The 20,280-nt window shown below is 48.9% G+C and overlaps 1 protein-coding gene across 1 annotated transcript in view; it reads left to right on the forward strand.

Moving 5' to 3' along the window:
* The first annotated feature begins 10,830 nt into the window (after positions 1-10,830).
* Positions 10,831-20,280, forward strand: part of LOC147914085 (bone morphogenetic protein 8B-like) — a 31,446-nt gene continuing 21,996 nt past the window's right edge. Inside the window, exon 1 of the mRNA XM_087446209.1 lies at positions 10,831-11,164. Within this exon, the coding sequence (XP_087302335.1) occupies positions 10,831-11,164 (334 nt within the window). The remainder of the gene's footprint in view (positions 11,165-20,280) is intronic.

Raw genomic sequence — 20,280 nt, forward strand, 5'->3', positions numbered from 1 at the left:
AATATACCCAGATTTGCATTTTAAAACAAACACCTCTGCAGCTATCTCCTAATCCTTCTCCCTTCACACTGTATCACTTCCCTACAATGAATAGTGCAAAGTTCCTGAGAAGCCAGGAGGGAATGAATTCTGAGAACAGAAGGAGTGTCCTTGGACAGGAGGGAAGGAAGGGAAGACAAGGCAGCTGTGTGATAGCTTCTATTTTCTCTGTCAAGTGAACATTGCGTCATCTGCTGAGAGTGAGAGGGGTAGAAGGGAAGATAGAAGTCTGAGAACAGTGTACCTAAACAGCAAAACACAGTAGACGTGTTAGCAGCATTGAGGGTAGTGACTCTGAATTTACAGTGTCACTTATATGCCCGGTAGTTAATGTTCTTCAGCAATGCTTACCGGCCTAGATGCAGGCACAAAGGAGATGGATAGTTGGGTTTATCTAGAGTTTGGAGTTTTGATAGGTAAGTGCTGTGGGGTAAGGGAGGGCAATGGAATTCAGGATGTTCGCAAGGAAGTAATTGAAATGATGGAACATGAAATTTAAGCTGGCTAAAGAGCAAAGTGAAGGCAGAAAAGGGTAGATGGATAGGGAGAAATTGGAGGGTTCCATGGATTGGAGGTCTTGAGGAGGTCCAAGAAGAGGAGGAGCTAGATTGGTGGCGTAAGCAAGCTGGAAAGACATGAGTCTGTGGGCCTAAAGTGATCTGGGGCATTGAAAAGCTGCAGAGGGTTGTCACGGACATCAGGGGTGCCGTGAAGCCCAGAAGGAGGTCACCGGCGATAAGGAGATAAGGAACAAGAAGCCAGGGAAGGCAGAGTCATAGACCATGGTCCTGCACCTTTCTTTGCAGGTGGAAACTTTTCAGAGGATCTTGGCAGGGCTCGTGTGGGGAGTGTCTAGAAGAACAAGATTTCACATTGTGTTTAGGTTAGAATCTTTTAGAGAAACCATTTATTTCAAGCAGTTCCCAAGGAACACAAATGGAGCATTTACAAAAATACAGCATACGTTTTAAGTTCATAAAGGAAACCTCAACAAATTCTAAAGAATTAATATCTTGTAGTCTATGTTCCCCAACCAAGATTCAGTAAAATTACAGATTATAATAGGCTTATATGTTTGGAGACTATCATATTGATAAATAAATTTTGGTGGAAAAGGAAATCATAAAGAAATTTGAGAAATACTTAGCTCTGAATAATAATGACAAAACTTCTTGTCAAAGTCTGTGGGACACAGCTAAAGCAGCACTTACAGGCAAATTTATATCTTCAAATACATTTATTAAGCAACAATACATGTATTAAGAGAAACAAGCCCCCAAGAGAAATGAAAACATACATCCACACAAACACTTGTAAGCAATTTTTCATAATAACAACTGTTTGAAATAGCCCCCAAATGGAAAGAATACAAATGTCTATCGACTGGGTGAATGGATAAACAAAACGTGGTATGTCCATACAATGGAATATTATTCGGCAATAAAAAGGAATGAAGTACTGCTACGTGCTACAGCATAGATGAACCTCAAAAACATTGTGTTAAGTGGAAGAAGCCAGACACACAACACCATATATTGTATGATTCCATTTTTGTGAAATGTCCAGAAAAGGCAAATCTGTAAAGAAAGAAAGTAGATTAGTGGTTGCCTAGGGCTGGGGATGGGATTGGGAATAAACTGCAAATGAACATGTCATTTGTTTCTATTGGGGATGATGAAAATATTCTAAACTTATATTGTAGTGATGGTTGCACAACTCTGTAGCCATACTAAAAATCATTTAATTGTACACTTAAAAGAGGTGAATTTTATGATGTGTAAATTATACCTCAATAAAGTGTTAAAAATAAACAAGGCAAGCATTCAATTTAAGATGGTGAAAAAGAGCAATAAAACAAACCCCTAAAAACAGGAAAGAAGGAAACAATAAAGATAAAATCAGAAGCCAAGGAAAGAGAACAAAAGAAAGAAGGAAAAACATTTTAAACTTGGTACTTTGAAAAAAATTAATAAAATATATAAGGCTGGTGAGTTTATTTATCCAAAGGTGGGTTAATTATCACAGGGACCATGAATCCATGTACAGCTTAAGTGAACAACTTTGGTTTCCAATACCAAACATGTCTCATAAGTTTGCAGTCAGTACATTCTTCACTGATGACAGGACTTGCCGTCTCAATTGTAGGATTTGGCTTCTGTTGACTGGCTAGGCTGTATTTGCTTCTGTCCAAGCACTTCTCATGTATTATCTTTTTGCATCCTCACAACAGCCCAAAGAGGTAAGTAATATTATTATCCACATTTAACAGATGAAGACTGGGGCTCAGAGGAGTGGAACCCTTGGCAGAGGTCACAAAACAAGTCCGTGGGAGTCACTGTATTTAGGCTTTTCCCCTGGGTGCCAGGCTGCTGGTGTCCACCAGGGGGCAGAGAGAAGCTGGGAATTCAAACACTGGCTCTATGTTTTCCTGAACTCCTTAGCCTTTCTTTGTGGTGAGAGATCTTGGTGATCAAGCGATCTGACCCCTGTTTTTCACTTTACAATAGGATAAACTGAGGCTAAGAAGGGATAGTGACCGACCGAGGTGGTAGAGCCGCTCAGGAGCAGAGGTGAGACCAGAGCCCAAGACTCCAATCTCTGAGCAGTTTTGACCCCTGCCCTAGACTCAGGTGACCCTCTGCACCTGGGGGAGACGTGGCGGGCATGGAATCTGGGTGGCCAGGGCTCTGACCCCAGCTGTGAACTCCACAGACACCCTGGCTCTACGCAACCCACACTGCTCTGCACACAGAAAGGATACATCTGCCATTTCCTGAGCAAAGTTCATCACCACTAAGTCATCACTAAGTTCTTTGTAAAATGGGGAGAGCGGCGCCTACCTCATAGGACTGTTGTGAGGATTTGCGCAAAGCACTTAACACAGAGGAAGTTCTCCATAAGTGGTGGCTATATTATTGTTGTTGCTATTTTATTATTAATAGCAAGTTGCCTGGCAACCAAGGAAGGCAGGTGTCATTTTTGCCTGTTCTACGTAAAAGGAAGTGAGGCTCAGAGTCCCACAGCCAGTGAGTGGTGGAGCTGGGGATCCTGGGACTCCAGGCCCTGGGCCCTGAAGTGAATGAGGGGCAGCTGTCACGCCATTAGCACAGCTCTCTAATTGTGAGTACAATTATGATCCCATCTTACACATGAGAAGTCAGAGGTTGAAAGAGGTTAAGTGTCACATGGCTGGTGTGGAGCTTTGATAGGAACTCCTGTCTGTCTGACCCCAGAGCCTCTGCTCTTAACGATTATCTTGCCCTCAACCATCACCCTCTCCAGCAGGAATGTATAAAGTAATCAGTGCAGACTTCCGGTCATTAGGGTGTGTCCGTGTGCATAGTCATTGGACTTTAAGATGTCAGAGATAGTCTCTACCTGTCCCCTGCACTCTGCTTAATCCATTCTAGAGGGTGGTTTGAGTAAGAATGTCTAGATATTACTCTTGGTCACTTATTTTTTTATTTCGGTAAAATATATATAACACAAAAATTATCATTTTAACCATTTTTAGGTGTACAGTTCAGTGACATTAAGTACATTCACATTGTTGTGCAGCTATCACCACCATCCATCTCCAGAACTTTTTCATCATCCCAACTGAAACTCTGTCCCCATTAAAACATAACTCCCCCTTCCTCCCTCCCCTCAGCCCCTGGCAGCCACCCTTCTCCCTTCTGTCTCTGAACTTTACTACTCCTGGTATCTCATATAAGTGGAATCATACAATATTTGTCCTTTTATGTCTGGCTTCTTAGCATAATGTCTTCGAGGTTTATCCATATTGTTGTATGTGTCAGAATTCCCTTCCTTTTTTCCATTGTATGTATATCCCACATTTTGTTTATGCGTTCATCTGTTGATGGACATTTGGATTGTTTCCACCTTTTGGCTATTGTCAATAATGCTGCTATGAACACTGGTGCACAAATATCTATTCAACTCCCCGCTTTAATTCTTTTGGATGTATATGCTAGATCATATGGTAATTTTATGTTTAACTTTTTGAGGAACCACCATACTGTTTTCCACATAGGCTGCACCATTTTCCATTCTCACTGGCCATGCACAAGGGTTCTAATTTCTCCACATTCTCACCAACACTGGTTTTTATGAGAATAGCCATCCTAATAGACGTAGAGTTGTGTCTCATTACGGTTTTGATTTGCATTTCTCTAATGATAGTAATGTTGAGCATCTTTTCACGTGCTTATTGGCCTCTGTGCATTTTCTTTGGAGAAATGTCTATTAAATCCTTTGCGCATTTCTAAATTGGTTGTTTGTTTTATTGCTGTTGAGTAATAGGAGATCTTTACATATTCTGGATATTATCAAATATATGATTTGCAAATATTTTCTCCCATTCTGTGGATTGTCTTTTTATCTGTTGATAGTATCCTTTGATGCACAAAGTTTTAAATTTTGATGAAGTACAAATTTCCAATTGATCTATATTTTCTTTTGTTGCTTGTGTTTTTGGTGTTATCTTGATAACTTTAAACTGTATTTCTAACCATTCCAACATGGAGGTCCCTCTCTATATAGAGTTCAAGCAATATTCCCCTTCAGTTGGGCCATTCATAAAAAAGGGATCCCTAAAAATGGTGAGATTTGTGTGCTTTTCTCAGGCAGCACAAGTTGGAGGAGGCCCTGCTGTTTTCAGGCCAGTTCATGGACGCTTTGCAGGCCTTGCTTGACTGGCTGTACAAGGTGGAGCCACAGCTGGCCGAGGACCAGCCGGTGCACGGGGACCTCGACCTCATCATGAACCTAATGGATGCCCGTAAGGTGAGGGGCGAGATCTGGGCTGCATGGAGGGCAAAGCCTTGGATCCTCCACCTGTGTGTGCCTTGTACTCATGCTGACCTTCTAGGGCAGGAAGGAAGTCTGAAAGAAAGAGTCTGTTTCTCTGCTTGTCAGAAAGGTGGCTCCTTGCTCTGTGTTTAAACAAACTGTTGCCAGAATTCTGCATCAGTCACAAAGAATTTACCAAAATTGGTTTGATTCAGATTTGGCAGTGTGTAAACTTCCCTTTGAGAGGTTTCCCCCACCCCCACTCCTATCCCAAGTCCATTCATCCATTGGTATCTCTTATTTGGGTCACAAAATGGATTTAATTTCGTGTGGAAACCTTCAAAGATGCCCATTTCTGCTGACTCCAAAAATAAATGTGAGCACTTTTTAGCCACTTTTGAATCAATATTTAGTGTAGCCTCAACCTGTCATGTTGAGCTGCATAAAGTCCTCCTGCTTCAGATGGATTCTGATGAATGACACTTTTATCACTCTCTCTGCTAATATTCTTTATCTTGAAGACTAATTTACCTGATATTAACATAGCCACTCTAGCCTTCTTACTCTTTTATTTGCATGATTTGTCTTTTTTCCATCCATTTACTTTCAACCTGTGTTTTTATATTTACAGTGTATCTCTTACAGACAGCTTGTCATTTGTTCTTGCTTTTTTTTTTTCCTCCCTTAACTCGTCTGACAGTCTCTGACTTTTAATTGGGGTATTTAGTCCATTAATAGGAGGTGACCTGAGTCATTGGCTGGAGATTCCCCATGAAGACAGGACTGTCTCATTATGTTTATTTGTTTCTTCTCGCCAGGTAAGCATACCTTGGGAACATGATGAGCTGGATTTTCCCAGCATCCTAGATGCAGTCAGCCAGGAAAGTGAGCAAAGCGCCCTTCAGGCCCCTCAGCAGTCATTTAATGAGGCATCATAGTGCACCTGCCCCATGGCGTCCTCTGGGACTGATATGGTCATGACATAGGACCTCTAGACGGGATCCTGTGATAGGATTAAACAGGTCCTCAGATCACAGAATGGAAAGGTTAAATGTGTCGGTGATAACAGGGGATAATCTCCATTCCTGTAGTATCTTTCTTATGGAAAACTCTTCTCTCTGCTGTTTTAAATTGCTGTTGCTTTTTCATTTTCTGTGTAGAGTAGGTCTTGGTGATCATGAATTTAACCTTCTGCTTTCAGTAATGAAAATTCGTGGCTTTGCAGAGGTGTCTGGTGCACAAGAGAACCAGTCACATAGCTGGAGAGTGAGCCTTGCTGGCCACTGATCCCCACACTCCCACACAGCTTCATCTTCTGTTCCTTGCCTCCCACGCAATAATGAACGATTCTTAACGGGAGGCTTCACGAAGGTCAGAGGCTGCTCCTTTCTCAGAGACTAGTAAATTCAGCAAAGATTTATTGAAACCCTAAACATGAGCCTGACACTGGGATCCGAAGGTAAATTGGGATGACAATCTCTGCCTCGAGAAGTTTCTGGTGGAGAGAGGGTGTGGAGGGAGCAAACATGTAAACAAATAAATGCCCTTCAGTTTGATAAAATGAGTGAGTTGGGAGGGAGAGAGATCTCCCTACCCACAAACGTGGAGAGGGCATCAGGAAAGGGGAGGTTTCTTCAACTGCATCTTACAGAGAGGTAATACTGACCAGACAGGCAAAGGGGATCTGGACAATCTTAGTAAAGGAACCCACACGTGCAGATGAACAGAAATGTCAACAGCAGAACAGGTGAGGGGACCACAGGTAGTCCCATGTCACTGGAGCAATGTGTACACTGTTAGTGGCTAGACAAGACTATGAAGAGGGGTCAGCAGCAGAGACCAGGTGACGGATGCCAGACCACTGAGTACTGGGCACTCAGTCACATCCTGGTCCCCAAGATGTGGTCCTCAAAAACCCCAAAGAACCATGGTCAAATGCATTTGGAAGACATTGAGTAAAGCTAAGCAGGTTTCTTTACTGCAGGACTTCCCAGAGCTTAATGCCAATTGCATTAGGGCTCTCCTGGGATGGGGAGGGGAATGCAGCATATAGTGTTTATCAAGTTCCTTTTTGTAGTAAACCCCTCACAAACCTCTGTTTGGGAAATTATGCTGTAAGTAATGAAAGGCCATGGAAGGATTTTGAGCCCTTTGGAGATATCAGATTTTTATTTAGAAATTCATTCTGGGGAAAGATGAGTGAGGGAAGGATGGGAAATGAGATGAGAAACAAGGAGACCCATTGGAATACTGTTCCAATTGTCCAGGGTGGAGGAAGGCGTGGAAAGGCTCGGGGGACTCAAGAAGCACTAGGAGGTAGAATCAATAGACTGAACTGCCATGGGGAGGGAGGGACTTACATCGCCAACCAGGTTTCTGGCTTTGGTCATGTCTAATCAGTCATTGGATATAAGGTTCTGACATCCAGGAGGAGAGTCTGCTCTGGGGATATATTTGAGAGTCAGGCACGACTGTATGGTGGCACTGAAGTCTCAGGTGGACGAGCTCATCACCAGGTCAAAAGTCTAAGAGGGAGAACAGGACTATGGACAGAACCCAGGAGACCATCAGTGTTTAAGAAGTGGGCAGGAAGGAGTCGGGGAGGAAGGAGAAGTAGGAGAGTGGGAGTCTTTAGAGCTCAGGGTGGGGGAGTGTTTCAAGAAGAGTAGTTAGTAATCCCCCCACAGGCAAATTACAACAGCAGAGAGGTGTTTGTACCTGTCAGATTGTCAGAGATTTATTCACGTATTTAACAATAATACCGAGCGTTGGCAAGGGTGAGAGAAAATGGGCACCCTTATACTATTTGGGCAACAGATAATATGAAGCAAAAACCTTAAAAACTATGTATGCCCTTTGATCCAAATATTCCATCTCTAGAAATTTATGCTAAAGAAATCACCACAGATGGGCACAGATTATTTGACAAGATTGTTCGTAATAGCATTGCACATAATGTTAAAAAATAAACATATTTTTCAATAGCATAGGCTTGGTTAAACAAATTATGATAGCCATATGATGAAAAAATACCGTGAAGTCAGTAAAAAAAAATATGTGAAATAATTAATGGCATGGTGAAATATTGCAATTATATTATGAAGTCAAGAAAGCAAGTGTGACCCTGCTTTTTTGTATTAAAAATATACAGATGTGGGTCAGCCCCGGTGGCCTAGTGGTTAAGTTTGGCGTGCTCCACTTGGGCAGCCCGGGTTCAGTTCCCGGGCACGAACCTACACCACTCGTCTGTCAGTGGCCACACTGTGGTGGTGGCTCACATACGAAATAGAGAAAGATTGGCAACAGATAGTTAGCTCAGGGTGACTCTTCCTCAGCAAAAAAGAGGAAGATTGGCAACAGATGTTAGCTCAGGGTGACTCTTCCTCAGCAAAAAGAGGAAGTGCAGAGGAATGCCCAGGGGCACAGAGAAGGCCAGTGAAGGGGGCAGGAGATTCAGAGACCCTGACCAAGCTTGATAGTCAAGGACACTTCCTTGACTCTGGCCCTTGCCTTTTTGTGCAGTCCCCAAGCCCTGTGGATTCAGCCTCATAACAGCTTTCTCCTTTGCCTTCCACCCATGGCCACTGTCTCCCCCTCTGCCCTCGCATTACTGCAACTGTGTCCAATTGTGGCCCTGACTCCAGTCTCCCCTCCCTCCAATCCATAGTCCCTTCTGCATCCAGGATCTGGTCTCGCCCTGGGCACTTCCAAGGCCAAGCTGCATTATCCTCATGATAAAGTTCAGCATCCTTACTGTGCCTTACAAGTGGTGTGGAAATTTACCTGTTGGGTAAGACAGACTAGGCATGTGGTTAAAGCACCAGCAAATGATTATTTAAGAATTTATTTGATATTTAAAAAAAAATTTTTTTTGATGAAGATTGGCCCTGTGCTAACATCTGTTGCCAATCTTCCTCTTTTCTTTTTTCTCCCCAAAGCCCCAGTACATAGCTGTGTATCATAGTTGTAGAGTTGTAGCTGTTCCACATGGCACCCCGCCTCAGCATGGCTTGATGAGTGGTGAGTCCACGCCCAGGATCCGAAGGGGAGAACCCCAGGCCGCCAAAGCGGAGCGCGTGAACTTAACCACTGCGCCACCAGGGTGGCCCCTGATATTTAAAATTTTTTTGAAGTGATCATGGGAAAGTGTGAATTTTATTGGACAGCATACATTTATTTTGAGGTTTGAACCTACATAGGGGCACCATAACCGTCTGGTGTCCAGAGCTGTCATCTACCCTCCCTGTAAGGCCCTTTGTGGTCCATCCTTTGCCAGACCCTCCAGCCTCATCCTCACCCTCCCCATTTGCCCCCCTCCCCCAGGCTCTCCAGGCTCCACTGAACAGCTCACCTGCACGTGTCCAGCCCAGCTCCACTGTTGTGTGACCTGAGGGAAGTCCCTTAACCTCTCTGTGCCTCAGTCTCCGCATCTGTTAACAGGGGATTTAAATGGTGTCTACCCTATAACAACGCGTGTGCCTGAAAAACCTGATAGAGAACATGCCTGACACATGGTAAGTGCTATTTGTTACCTGCCATTGTTACACTCCCTCAGATCTCAGGGCCTTGACACAAGCTATTTCCTCTGCCTGGAACACTCTCCTCCCACTGACCTTTCCAGTCATCCCAGGCCAATTCCTTCTAGTCTTCCCAGCTCGGTCTAGGTGTCACTTCCTAGGCTTCCAGCGCAGCGCCTTAAGCATAAATGAATAAATGCAGTGAGAGAGCGCCTAGGGAAGAGCAGGCTGTGCGAAAGGGAACTAGTCGGTCGAGGAGTCTCCTGAGGAGCCTTCCCTTGCAAGCCGCTGAGGGCCGTGACAATTTAGATGCGCAAAGGCGGTTCCCAGACCCTCCGGAAGGGCCCCAGAGCTCCTTGGCCTGGCTGGAGGCAGATGCGCGTTTCCCGCGCACGGCTGAATCGGCACCGGGTCCGCGGGGCGCACAGCGAGAGCTGGCGGTGACCGCGCAGCCGCTGGAGCAGCTGGGGTGGCTCCACCTGGGCGCTGCCCGGGAGCACGCGGGGGCCAGGTGGGTGGGCGCGCCGGGAGCAGCGACTGAGCGGCGTCCGGAAAGGAGAAGCCCCCAACAGCGGCGCAAGGGGACAGCGGGGAAGGCGTCGAGAAGCCAGCGAGGAGCTGCGGTGGCGGGGACCCCGGGCCTGGCTGCTGCTGGCAGAGGAATGCGCCCCACTCTCCGGGCATGGTCGGCACTCGCGGGGCCCCTCTACCTCTAGACCCGACTGAGGCATTTCGGGTTGTGGGGCGACACTCCGCGCACCAAGGCGGGGCTGCCGGGTCACTCCGCTGGCCGGACCGAGACTCAGGATCCCCGCCAGGGCGAGGGCGCTCGGACACGCCCCGCGGGAGCGCAGGTTCCTGATTTCCCCGGACGGCGCCGCTGCCCTGGGGTCCCTAGGCCGAGGCCCGGAGCCTGCCCGACGGCGCGGCCAGCGGCTGGGAGTGGAGCGCAGGACGACCCTGAAGACCCTGAGGACTGGGCTGCGGACCCCCTCGCCCGACCCGCGCATCACCCACCAGCGGGTCGCATCTCGGAGTAGCCACCACCTGCGACGCCAACCACATCTCAGAGCCGCTTCCCGGGGGCGTGGCTTCCGCGGGCCTGGCCCCGCCCCGGGCCCCCATTGGTCCGCCTGGAGGGGGCGGGACCCGACGGCGGGGCGCGGGAGCGAAGGGCCGCAGCGGCACAGACGGCGGGTCCGGCTGAGGAGGCGCTCGAGCGTCCGCGCCTCGCCGAGCGCCGACGGGAGCCTCCCGCCGCTCCTCCGCTGAGCGGGCCTCGGCGACAGGCAGCTTGGCCGACAGTCCCAGTCCCCGGAGCAGCCCCTGCCCCGAGGCGGCGGGCGCGTCCGCACGGCCCGGAGCCGCGGCAGGTGCGGCGCGGGGGGCGCCCTAGGTCGGCCCGGCGCTCGCCGTCGGGGTCCCCGGCCCGGCCGCGGGGCGGATGCGCGCCCGGTGAGCGCCCGCCGGTCCGGCCGCCATGGCCGCGCGCCCCGGCCCGCTCTGGCTCCTGGGCCTGGCGCTGTGCGCGCTGAGCGGCGGCGGCCCCGGCCCGCGGCCCCCGCCCGGCTGCCCGCCCCGCCGCCTGGGCCCGCGCGAGCGCCGCGACCTGCAGCGCGAGATCCTGGCGGTGCTCGGGCTGCCCGGGCGGCCCCGGCCCCGCGCGCCGCCCGCCGCCGCCCGGCCGCCCGCGTCCGCGCCGCTCTTCATGCTGGACCTCTACCACGCCATGGCCGGCGACGACGACGAGGACGGCGGGCCCCCCGGGCGGCGCCTGGGCCACGCCGACCTGGTCATGAGCTTCGTCAACATGGGTGAGTGCCGGCCCCCGGGGTGGCGGCGGGGACCCGCGGTGACCGTGCGACCTCCGCGGAGCGCGCGTGCGGGGACGGCGGGCTGTGTCCGCGCCCGTCGGGGGCCCCTCGGGGAGAGACAGGGGCTGCAGGGGCGCGTGGACGACCTGGGCAGTGCGAGCCCCGGCCTTGAACGGGGAGTGACCGTGTCGTGGACGCGGACACACGGGGTCAGGGCGGGGCGATCTAAGGGGAGTGGAGGCTGCGGAAAGGGCAGGGGCAGACGTAGGAATGTGAATCCAGGGGCGTGAACCTTCACCCGCCCCCCCAACACACCCAGGAGTAGGAATCATGTCATGTCGGGTGGACCTGGGCAGTGCCAGGACAGGCTGGTCCTGGGGAGACAGATGAGTAAACAGAGGCTGTGATGCTGTCCCTGTGATAAGGGCAGCACTGAAGAAAGGGACAAAGTTCAGTGTGGAAAAGACTGGTCACATCATCAAAGTGACCAGAGCTGAGATGAGAGACCAGATGTCCTGAGTCCACAGCAGCCTCTTCCCTGGGCCAGGGCCCCAGAGCCTTAGGTGGGTGTGGCTGTCAGGGAGTGAGTGGACAAGGAGACTCAGCTCAGTGGGGCAGGCCCTGTGGTCTTGTCACCCTGGGCCCACACCTGGGACATGGCTTGGCTTGGCAGGAGTGTCCAGGACTGTGGAATGACCCAGTGGGCAAAGATGTTCTCCCAGGCAAAGCCCAGCTTTTCCTCTGCAGAAATTTTACTCCAAATCGTGGAGCCATTTACCTTTAAAGTTCTCAAAGAAGCCTTTTCCATTACCAAACTCTCTTTAATGTACAGTCGTGAATATTTGTCCCCTATCTGCTTTGCCTCCTGCCTGTGGCCAGTGAGGGGCAGGGTCTGGGCTGGGGCAAAACCAGGCTGGACCTGGGGACCCAAGGACTACAGCTCAGCCCGAGGTGGGGAGAACTCCCGAGAGCAGGAGAGGACCCTTGCCAAGGCCACCAGCCTCCCTTCACCTACAGCATCGCTCTTAATCCTCCCAGCAACCCTGTTAACAGCCATGATATTTACCCCCATTTCCCAGGTGAGGACAGTGAGACTCAGAGAGACAGTGACATGCCCAGGATAGCACAGCCTCTGCGTGGCCAGGACAGGCCCAGACTGTTTGGTCCTACATTCAGTGCTCAAGGAGGCGATGTTTCTGTTGTCAGGAGGGCAGGCTTTCAGAGTAGAGAGAGCTTTCAGAGGGGTTTAGGTGGAGGAACCCAGGGGATAGAGCAGCACCAGGTTTTTTGGGATCCTCAGCCTTTTGCTTCCTACATATTGCAGGAAGAGGGGACAGCCAAGGAGGCCTCTGTCCCCCCCAACCCAGAGCTGGTGGTGGGCTGAGGTGGGGGAGCGAGCAGCAGGAGGCCACTGTTGACCTCTGCTGAGAGCCCAGTGCCCGGCACAGGACTTGGGCCAGTGGGTTCTGGATGCCATCTTCCTGTCTAGAGGGTGGGGTGGGGACAGAGGAGACCATATGTGGACCTGAAGCTGGAGCTCTGTCCTCGGGACAAGCTGACCCAGGCTCAGGACCAAGAAGAGCTGTGGATGCAGTCACCCCGAGAATGCCCCCAGGGGAGCCATCCATTAGAGTGAGTCACTGCCCAGCCCATGTCCTGCTTCCCTCAGCATCCCCTGGGTCAGGGCATGCACAGCCTTGGTGGGAGCTGCTGCTGTGAATCGAGCAGTGCCCTTTGCTCAGGTGGACTTGGTTCCTCTCCTGCCTCTGCTGTGTGATCTTAGGCAAGTCCCTCTCCGTCTCTGAGCCTCAGCTCCCTCCTTGTAAAATGGGGATCCTAGTGACTGATGCATCCTCAGGGTGTTGTGCGTTTGGTTGGCGGAGGGGGAGGAGCAGAGAGTCAGCCCCTCTCTTGTAGGGTGAACCTGGCCCTGGTCGCTGCTGACCCCAGTTCCTCCCAGCTGCTGCCCAGCCTTGGTGTGGATGTGACAAGAATGTCCCCACATGTCTTATACACATGTGAAACCCAGAAACAGATTTTAAAAGCCAACCAAAGGTCTGTCTACCTATTTTTAAAATAAAAATTATCATTTGAAGTTCCATAGCTTTATAATTCCTCATTTCATCCATGCAACATGTGATGCTGTTTTACCAGCCTCATTTCATGGGCTCAGAGAGGTTAAATATTCAGCCCAGGGCCACACAGCATGTCCGTGGCATCATCTAGGCTGTGGATTCCAGATCCCAGCTTCTTCCCACGCCACCTCTGCATGTTTCATTAAGATCTAAGGCCTCTGACGCTGTGAGATTAACAAGCAGATCTTTGTTCAGGGGAAGCCCAGTCTGTGGGCGGGCCCAGCCAGCTGTCAGAAGGACCTTCTTTATTCTGATGTACTCACTGCACTAGTAGAACTCTTTCAGATAGAGCAGTTTTAACTGGTAATTACCTAGGCTGATGTGGGCATTAGACACCTACCAGGATTCTTACCTGGTTTGGAGGCCTGGGCCCCAGGGCCCTGGGTCTGCGGCCCCTGAACCACCGTGGAATCTAATAGCAGAGTCGCTGTGGTACCAGCACCCACGCCCAGGCTCCCACACCTGTTGCCTCCAGCTCCACCTTTCCTATCAGCCTCATCTGGCTCCTGGGAAGCCAGACCTGGTGCCTGCCAGGCCCCTGACCGTCAGTGGCAGCCGGTAGGACCCAGAGGCCGTGGGCCTCTCGCAGGCCTCCCCCCCTGGGTCAGACCTCTGTGTCCCAGCAGATGCTTTAGGAGCCCGGGTCCTGACTGACAGCGCCTGTGTTGGGAGGTCAGGGCTGCAGTCAGAGCCTGCCTGGCCTGATGTCAATCTCAGCCTTGTAGACTCTGGCTCCCCTTGGCCAGGACACTGTAATGGGGGCTGATACCCACGAGGAGCAGATGGGGCCTGTCCCTGGTGTCCCCTGTGCTCAGGGAGACGAGCCCTGAGCTGGGAGACAACACCCAGCTTCTTGTACCGCCCAGGCCCGCCATTGAGGCCTGTGCATCCCAAGTCACGTCCCTTCCCTTCTCTGGGCCTCTGCTTTCTCGTCCAGTCTACAGGGATGCTGTCAGAAAACAAGGGGCCTCCCAGCCCTCACCCTGTGGCTCTGTGTCAGAGGCACCTTCTCACAACACCCCATGTCCTCGGGCCGAGTGTATGTGTGACTGGTGCACCTCGGGCCCCTCAGGCCAGCCCAGCCCCTCCTGAGGGAGGAAGAGGGGCAGGAAGGACCACCTCTGCGTGTTCCTCCTGAATCCTCTCCACCTCGTGTCAGCAGAGCAGCAGGTACCATGTTCCAGATTGAGAAACTGAGGCACAGATAGCACTGCGGGCAGAAGTCTATCCCGAACAGAATGGAGCCATCTTCTGTGCCAGGCACAGTTCTAGTTACTGGGATATGACAGTGAACGAAACAAAGTCCCTGCCCTCATGGAGCTGATCTTCTAGTGGGAGAGACAACTGACAAATCATAAGCCGTGAAGATGAGCGTCAGGTGGTCTGGACAGTGACACTCTTGTCTGGACACGAGGAAGGGCTGAGCGGTGGGAGGGCAGGCAGGACCGGGGGGGGGTTCTGACCTGGGACTCAGACAGACAGAGTTTGCATCTTGACTCCACCACCTACTCTCAGGGTGATCTGGTCTTTCCAGTTCACCTCTCGGAGCCTCAGTTTCCTCCTCTGTAAAATGGAGATAGTCACAGCACCCACCCTGTGGGGCTGTTCAGGGGTTGTGTGAGATGGTACCCAGTGATGACCACATGCCCAGAACTCCACATATGTTCCTTCATTTGCACCTCACAGTTACTGTCATGTCTTTGTTTTAAAAAGAGGAGAGTGAGGCTCAGAGAAGTTAGGTGATTTTCCCAAGGTGACACAGCAGGTTGTCTCCCTGCCTGCACATCCTCTGCTCTTCTTCCCCATAGAAGCTGCCTCTCCATCCAGCCTGGGGCCTGGCCTGTCATTAGATGCAGTAAGTGCTGCTGAATTGTACTGTATTGAATGTATGTTGTAAACAGAGAATGTCACTTAAAAAATATCTTTGTTTTAGGATTTATAGAACTAATGCATGTTAATTGTAGAAAATTCATACCATGCAGATTTATTATAGAAAATTCAGACCGTATGTTTAGAAACATATAACAGCACCCCCCCCGCCAACCAGCCCTGATATTTTATTAATACAGATACTAATATTTTATTAATACTTTTTACAAAGTAGGACATAAATGCCCACTGTTTTGCTATTTTGTCTTTTCATTCAATAGTAAATCCTTTCTCCATCTTAAAGACTATTAGAGTGACCACATGCCCAAAAATATTTCTCTTTTTAAAAATTAATTAACTAATTAATTAATTATTTCAGCTTTATTGAGGTACAGTTGACATATAAAATTGTAAGGTATTTAAAGTATACATTGTAATGATTTGATATATGTACACATTGTGAAAAGATTCCCCTCCCATCGAGTTAACACATCCATCACCATTTATTTATTTATTAGAACATTTAAGTTTTGCTTTCTTAGCAAATTTCAATTATACGATACAGTATTATCAACTATAGTCAGTATGTTTTACATTAGATCCTCAGACCTTATTAATCTTATAACTGAAAGTTTGTATCCTTTTTTTTTTTTTTTTGTGAGGAAGATCAGCCCTGAGCTAACATCCATGCTAATCCTCGTCTTTTTGCTGAGGAAGACCGGCTCTGAGCTAACATCTATTGCCAATCCTCCTCCTTTTTTTCTCTCCAAAGCCCCAGTAGATAGTCATATGTCATAGATGCACATCCTCCTAGTTGCTGTATGTGGGACGCGGCCTCAGCATGGCCGGAGAAGCGGTGCATCGGTGCGCGCCCGGGATCCAAACCCGGGCCACCAGTAGCGGAGCGCGTGCACTTAACCGCTAAGCCACGGGGCCGGCCCAAGTTTGTATTCTTTTACCAACCTCTCCCTATTTCCCCCACCCCCAGCCCCTGGCAACCACTTTTCTGCTCTCTGTTTCTTTGACTTCGACTTTTTTTTAGATTGCACATTTAAGATACCATGCACTGTTTGTCTTATTTCACTTAGTATAATGTCCTCAAGGTCCATCTGTGTTGTCGGAAATGGGAGGGTTTCCTTCTTTCTCATGGTCGAATAGTATTCTATTGTGTATATATACCACGTCTTCTTTGTCCATTCATTTGTAGATGGACACTTAGGTTGTTTCCATATCTTGGCTATTGTGATAATGCTGCAATGAACATGGGAGTGCAGGTATCTCTTTGAGATCCTGTTTTCATTTCCTTTGGGTACATACCCGGAAGTGGGATTGTTAGATCATGTGGTAGTTCTATTTTTAGTTTTTTGAGGAACTTCCATACTGTTTTCCGTAGTAGCTGCACATGGTTCCACCCTTAGCCATTCTAAGAGGTGCGAAGTAATATCTCATTGTGTTTTGCTGATGATTAGTGATGTTGAGCACCTTTTCATGAACGTTTTGCCCATTTGTATGTCTCCTTTGGAAAAATGTCTATTCAGTTCCTCTGCCCATTTTTAAATCAGATTATTTGTTTTTTTGCTATTGAGTTGTATGAGTTCTTTATATATTTTGGATATTAGCCCCTTATCAGGTACAATCATGTGTCACTTAATGATGGGGATACATTATGAGAAATGCGTCGTTAGACGATTTCGTTGTCATGTGAACATCACAGAATGTACTCACACAAACCTAGATGGTATAGCCTACTACATTCCCTGGCTACATGGTACTGATCTTATGGGACCACCATCGACTATGTGGTCCATCGTTGACTGAAACGTCATTAGGCAATGTATGATTGTATGTGGTTTGCAAATATTTACTCCCATTCCATAGGTTGCTTTTCATTTTGTTGATGGTTTCCAAAGGTATTTGTCTTCCAAGAGTTGAAGGTGGGTCCCTTTTTTCCAAAACCCTATCTGGCCATCAGGGCGGTGTGCCCTATGGATCCTCATGACTGACTCCTTCTCCTCCATTCCCCATCTCCTCAGTGTTTTCTCACCCTTCTGGGATAAATGACTACTGTTGCCCCTAGATCTCAGAGGAGGAAGTTGAATCTCAAAGAATATAAGTGACTGACCCAATTCCTGCGTGCCCAGATCCATAGGAGCAGATGTGAAAACTGGATCAGAGCAATGAGGAGGGTGGGCCCTGGAGGTGGGAGAGCAGAGTGGTTAATTACTCTGGAGCAGGGCACACTGAGTTTCAATCCTGGGTCTGCCACTCGAGAGCTGTGAGATGTTAACAGGTTACTTAAAGTCTCTGCATCTCAGTTTTCTTACCTTTAAAATTGGGATAATAATACCTGTATCATAGTGCAGCGGTTAAATAGTTAAGGCACTTAAAAACTTAGCAAATGCCTGGCACTGCTCAATAAATGGCAGTCAGTATGATGAGGGAAGAGCCTGCCGTGTTTATCTACACCCTCCCCCGCATCATCATTTACTAAGGGACCTGTAGCCAAGTGGTAAAGAGCACAGTTCCAGGATCAGGCCACATGGGTTCAGATCCCCATTCTGCCACTTACTGTTTGGAGTGGATGCTGTGGTGCTGCCCAGATCTGCTCTTCAGGATTGAGTCACTCATCGCCCCAGCTGTCTGGAGGGTGGGCTGCTGACAGCTGAGTCCTTCTCCAGGGATCGATCAACTAGGCCCACAGGAGCTTCTTCCCAAGATTAGGCACCCTCTCTGGGGGCACCCCACATTCAGTGACTGGTTTATGGGGTATAAATGTCCAGCCCCTATGCCTCAAGGAGGGACAACTCTGAAGGGCCACCAGCCCCGAGCTCCTTGTGCAGATGGAATGGGCTGAGGCCTTTGTTGTGGTCGCATCACTGCTCAACTGTGTCCAATCCTGCTCTCTCCTTTCCCTACAAAGAAGAACCCTCTCCAGTAAACCTGCCGACTCAGAGTCTGTCGTCCAGGAAGCCTGACCTAAGATACTATTTATATGATTTTTGTGTAAGTTATTTAATGCTCTGTGCCTCAGTTTCCTCATTTATAAAATGGGAGAGATAGTAGTTCCTGCCTCATAGGATGGATATGAGTATTAAATGATTTAATAATCTATGTAAAGCGCTGAAACAGTGCCTGGTAAATGCTCGGTACAGTCACGTGTCACTTAATGATGGGGATACATTCTGAGAAATGCATCATTAGGAGGCTTTGTTGTTGTGCAAACATCATAGAGTGTCCTTACACAAACCTAGATGGTATAGCCCACTACACACCTAGGCTATATGGCACTAATCTTATGGAACCACCATCGTATGTGGTCTGTCATTGACTGAAACATTGTTATGCAGTGCATGACTGTAAATGTTAGCTTTGTTTGTTTTTTTTTTAGCTGAAGGCCAGTTGGCTAATGACAAGACCAGAAGTAAAACCCAGTTATTTCCTTTAACTGCTGGCTCTGTCGCCTGAGCAGCTGCCTTTCTTCTGAGCAGTCTAGGGCTCTGAATACAGTGAGGGCTCTGGGGAAGCTAAAGCCTGCAAGACTTGGGTATGGAGAAAATTGTGATAATTTACATTAAATTGACTGTGGGCCTATCATTCCCACTGTAATGAGTAGATCTTGGGCTGGGGCTGGGCTTTGTAGCAGGCCCCAAGATAGCCAGGAAGGAGAACAGCACACAGTAGGTTCACAGTAGTGTTTGTTAAGGAATGGCCACAGAATGAACAATCCAATACTACAGAAGAGAGACAAGGTCCCTTTCTCATTTTATGGGAGACAAACAAGGCTGGAGGAGGAGGAAGAAGAATGGCCTCCTGGCTGGGGCACAGAGAAGTCTTGGCAGAAGGTGCCACTGGTGCTAGACCTTGAAAGAGGGGTAGAATTTAGTCAGAAGGAGGTGAGAGGAGATGTTCAGGCAGAGGGGAGGCATGGAGGTGAGAAAACTCTTGGCGTGTTCTGGAACTCTACTTCCTTAAGTGAAAATCCACTCATGGCTTTCCCTGCTCAGGATCCTTCTGTGTGTCCCTTCATGCCACAGTAGAATTCAAGTTCCCCCAGCCTGGCACCCAACATTCAGCGTTTTAGTCCAACTGAACCACACAGTGCTCCCTTGACATGTCCCCAACTTGGCGAGGCCATTGATGAGGAGAAAGAATGTAGACTTTGGAGACAGACACACCTAGACCCTAATCCCACCTAGGGTGCTTCTGGTTGTGGCCTTGTGCAAATCAGTTAATTTCTCTGGTCTTCAGTTTTCTCTTCTATAAAATGGGGTGCATGATGCCTTTTTCACAGGGTTGTTGTGGTCGCCAGCCTCCAATATGGCTCTCAATGATCCCTGCCTCCCAATATTCACACCCTTGTGTAGACCCCTCCCACCCTATGCCAGTGCTGGTCTGTGTGACCAATAGAATATGACAATAGTGATGATATGTCACTTCCAAGATTAGGTTATAAAAGACTGCAGCTTCCATCTTGGGTCCCCCCTACAGCCAGATTACTTGTTCTGAGGGAAGTCATGTTGTGAACAGCTCCATGGAGAGGCCCACAGGGTGAGGAACTGAAGCCTGCGTCAACAACAGCCATGTGAGTGAGCTGAGAAGTGGATCTGTTCATCCCGTCAAGTCTTCAGAGACTGCAGCCCCAGCTGATATCTTGACTGTCACATCATGAGAGACCCTGAGCCAGACCCACCCAGCTAAGTGCCTGGGCTCCTGACCCTCAGAAAATATGTGAAATAATAGGTGGTTGTTGATTTAAGCTGCTACATTTGGGGTAATTTGTTACACAGCAGTAGATAACTAATACAGTTAGATAAGCATTAAGAGAACAGGCATGTGTAACATGCCCAGCATGGTGCCTGACACAGTTCAGCACTTGAAAAATGGGAGCTGACACATTATTTCCCACCTCTGTGTCTTTGCCTAGAATACTCTCCTCCATGTCTGCTTGTCAAAATTGTTCCAGCACTCTCAAATATGTTTTCTAGAAAAGTGTTCTCTGACCCCTCCTCCCCAAGGCACCCTCCATGATTAGAGTCCTCACCTTCATCGTGTATATTTCTCTTAGAATTCTGGTTGCTTTCTGCCTGTAGATTCAGGGGTATGCCTGGCTCC

This window comes from Ceratotherium simum, chromosome 22 (assembly GCF_057802395.1).
Source record: "Ceratotherium simum simum isolate JZ-2026a chromosome 22, ASM5780239v1, whole genome shotgun sequence".
NCBI lineage: Eukaryota > Metazoa > Chordata > Mammalia > Perissodactyla > Rhinocerotidae > Ceratotherium > Ceratotherium simum.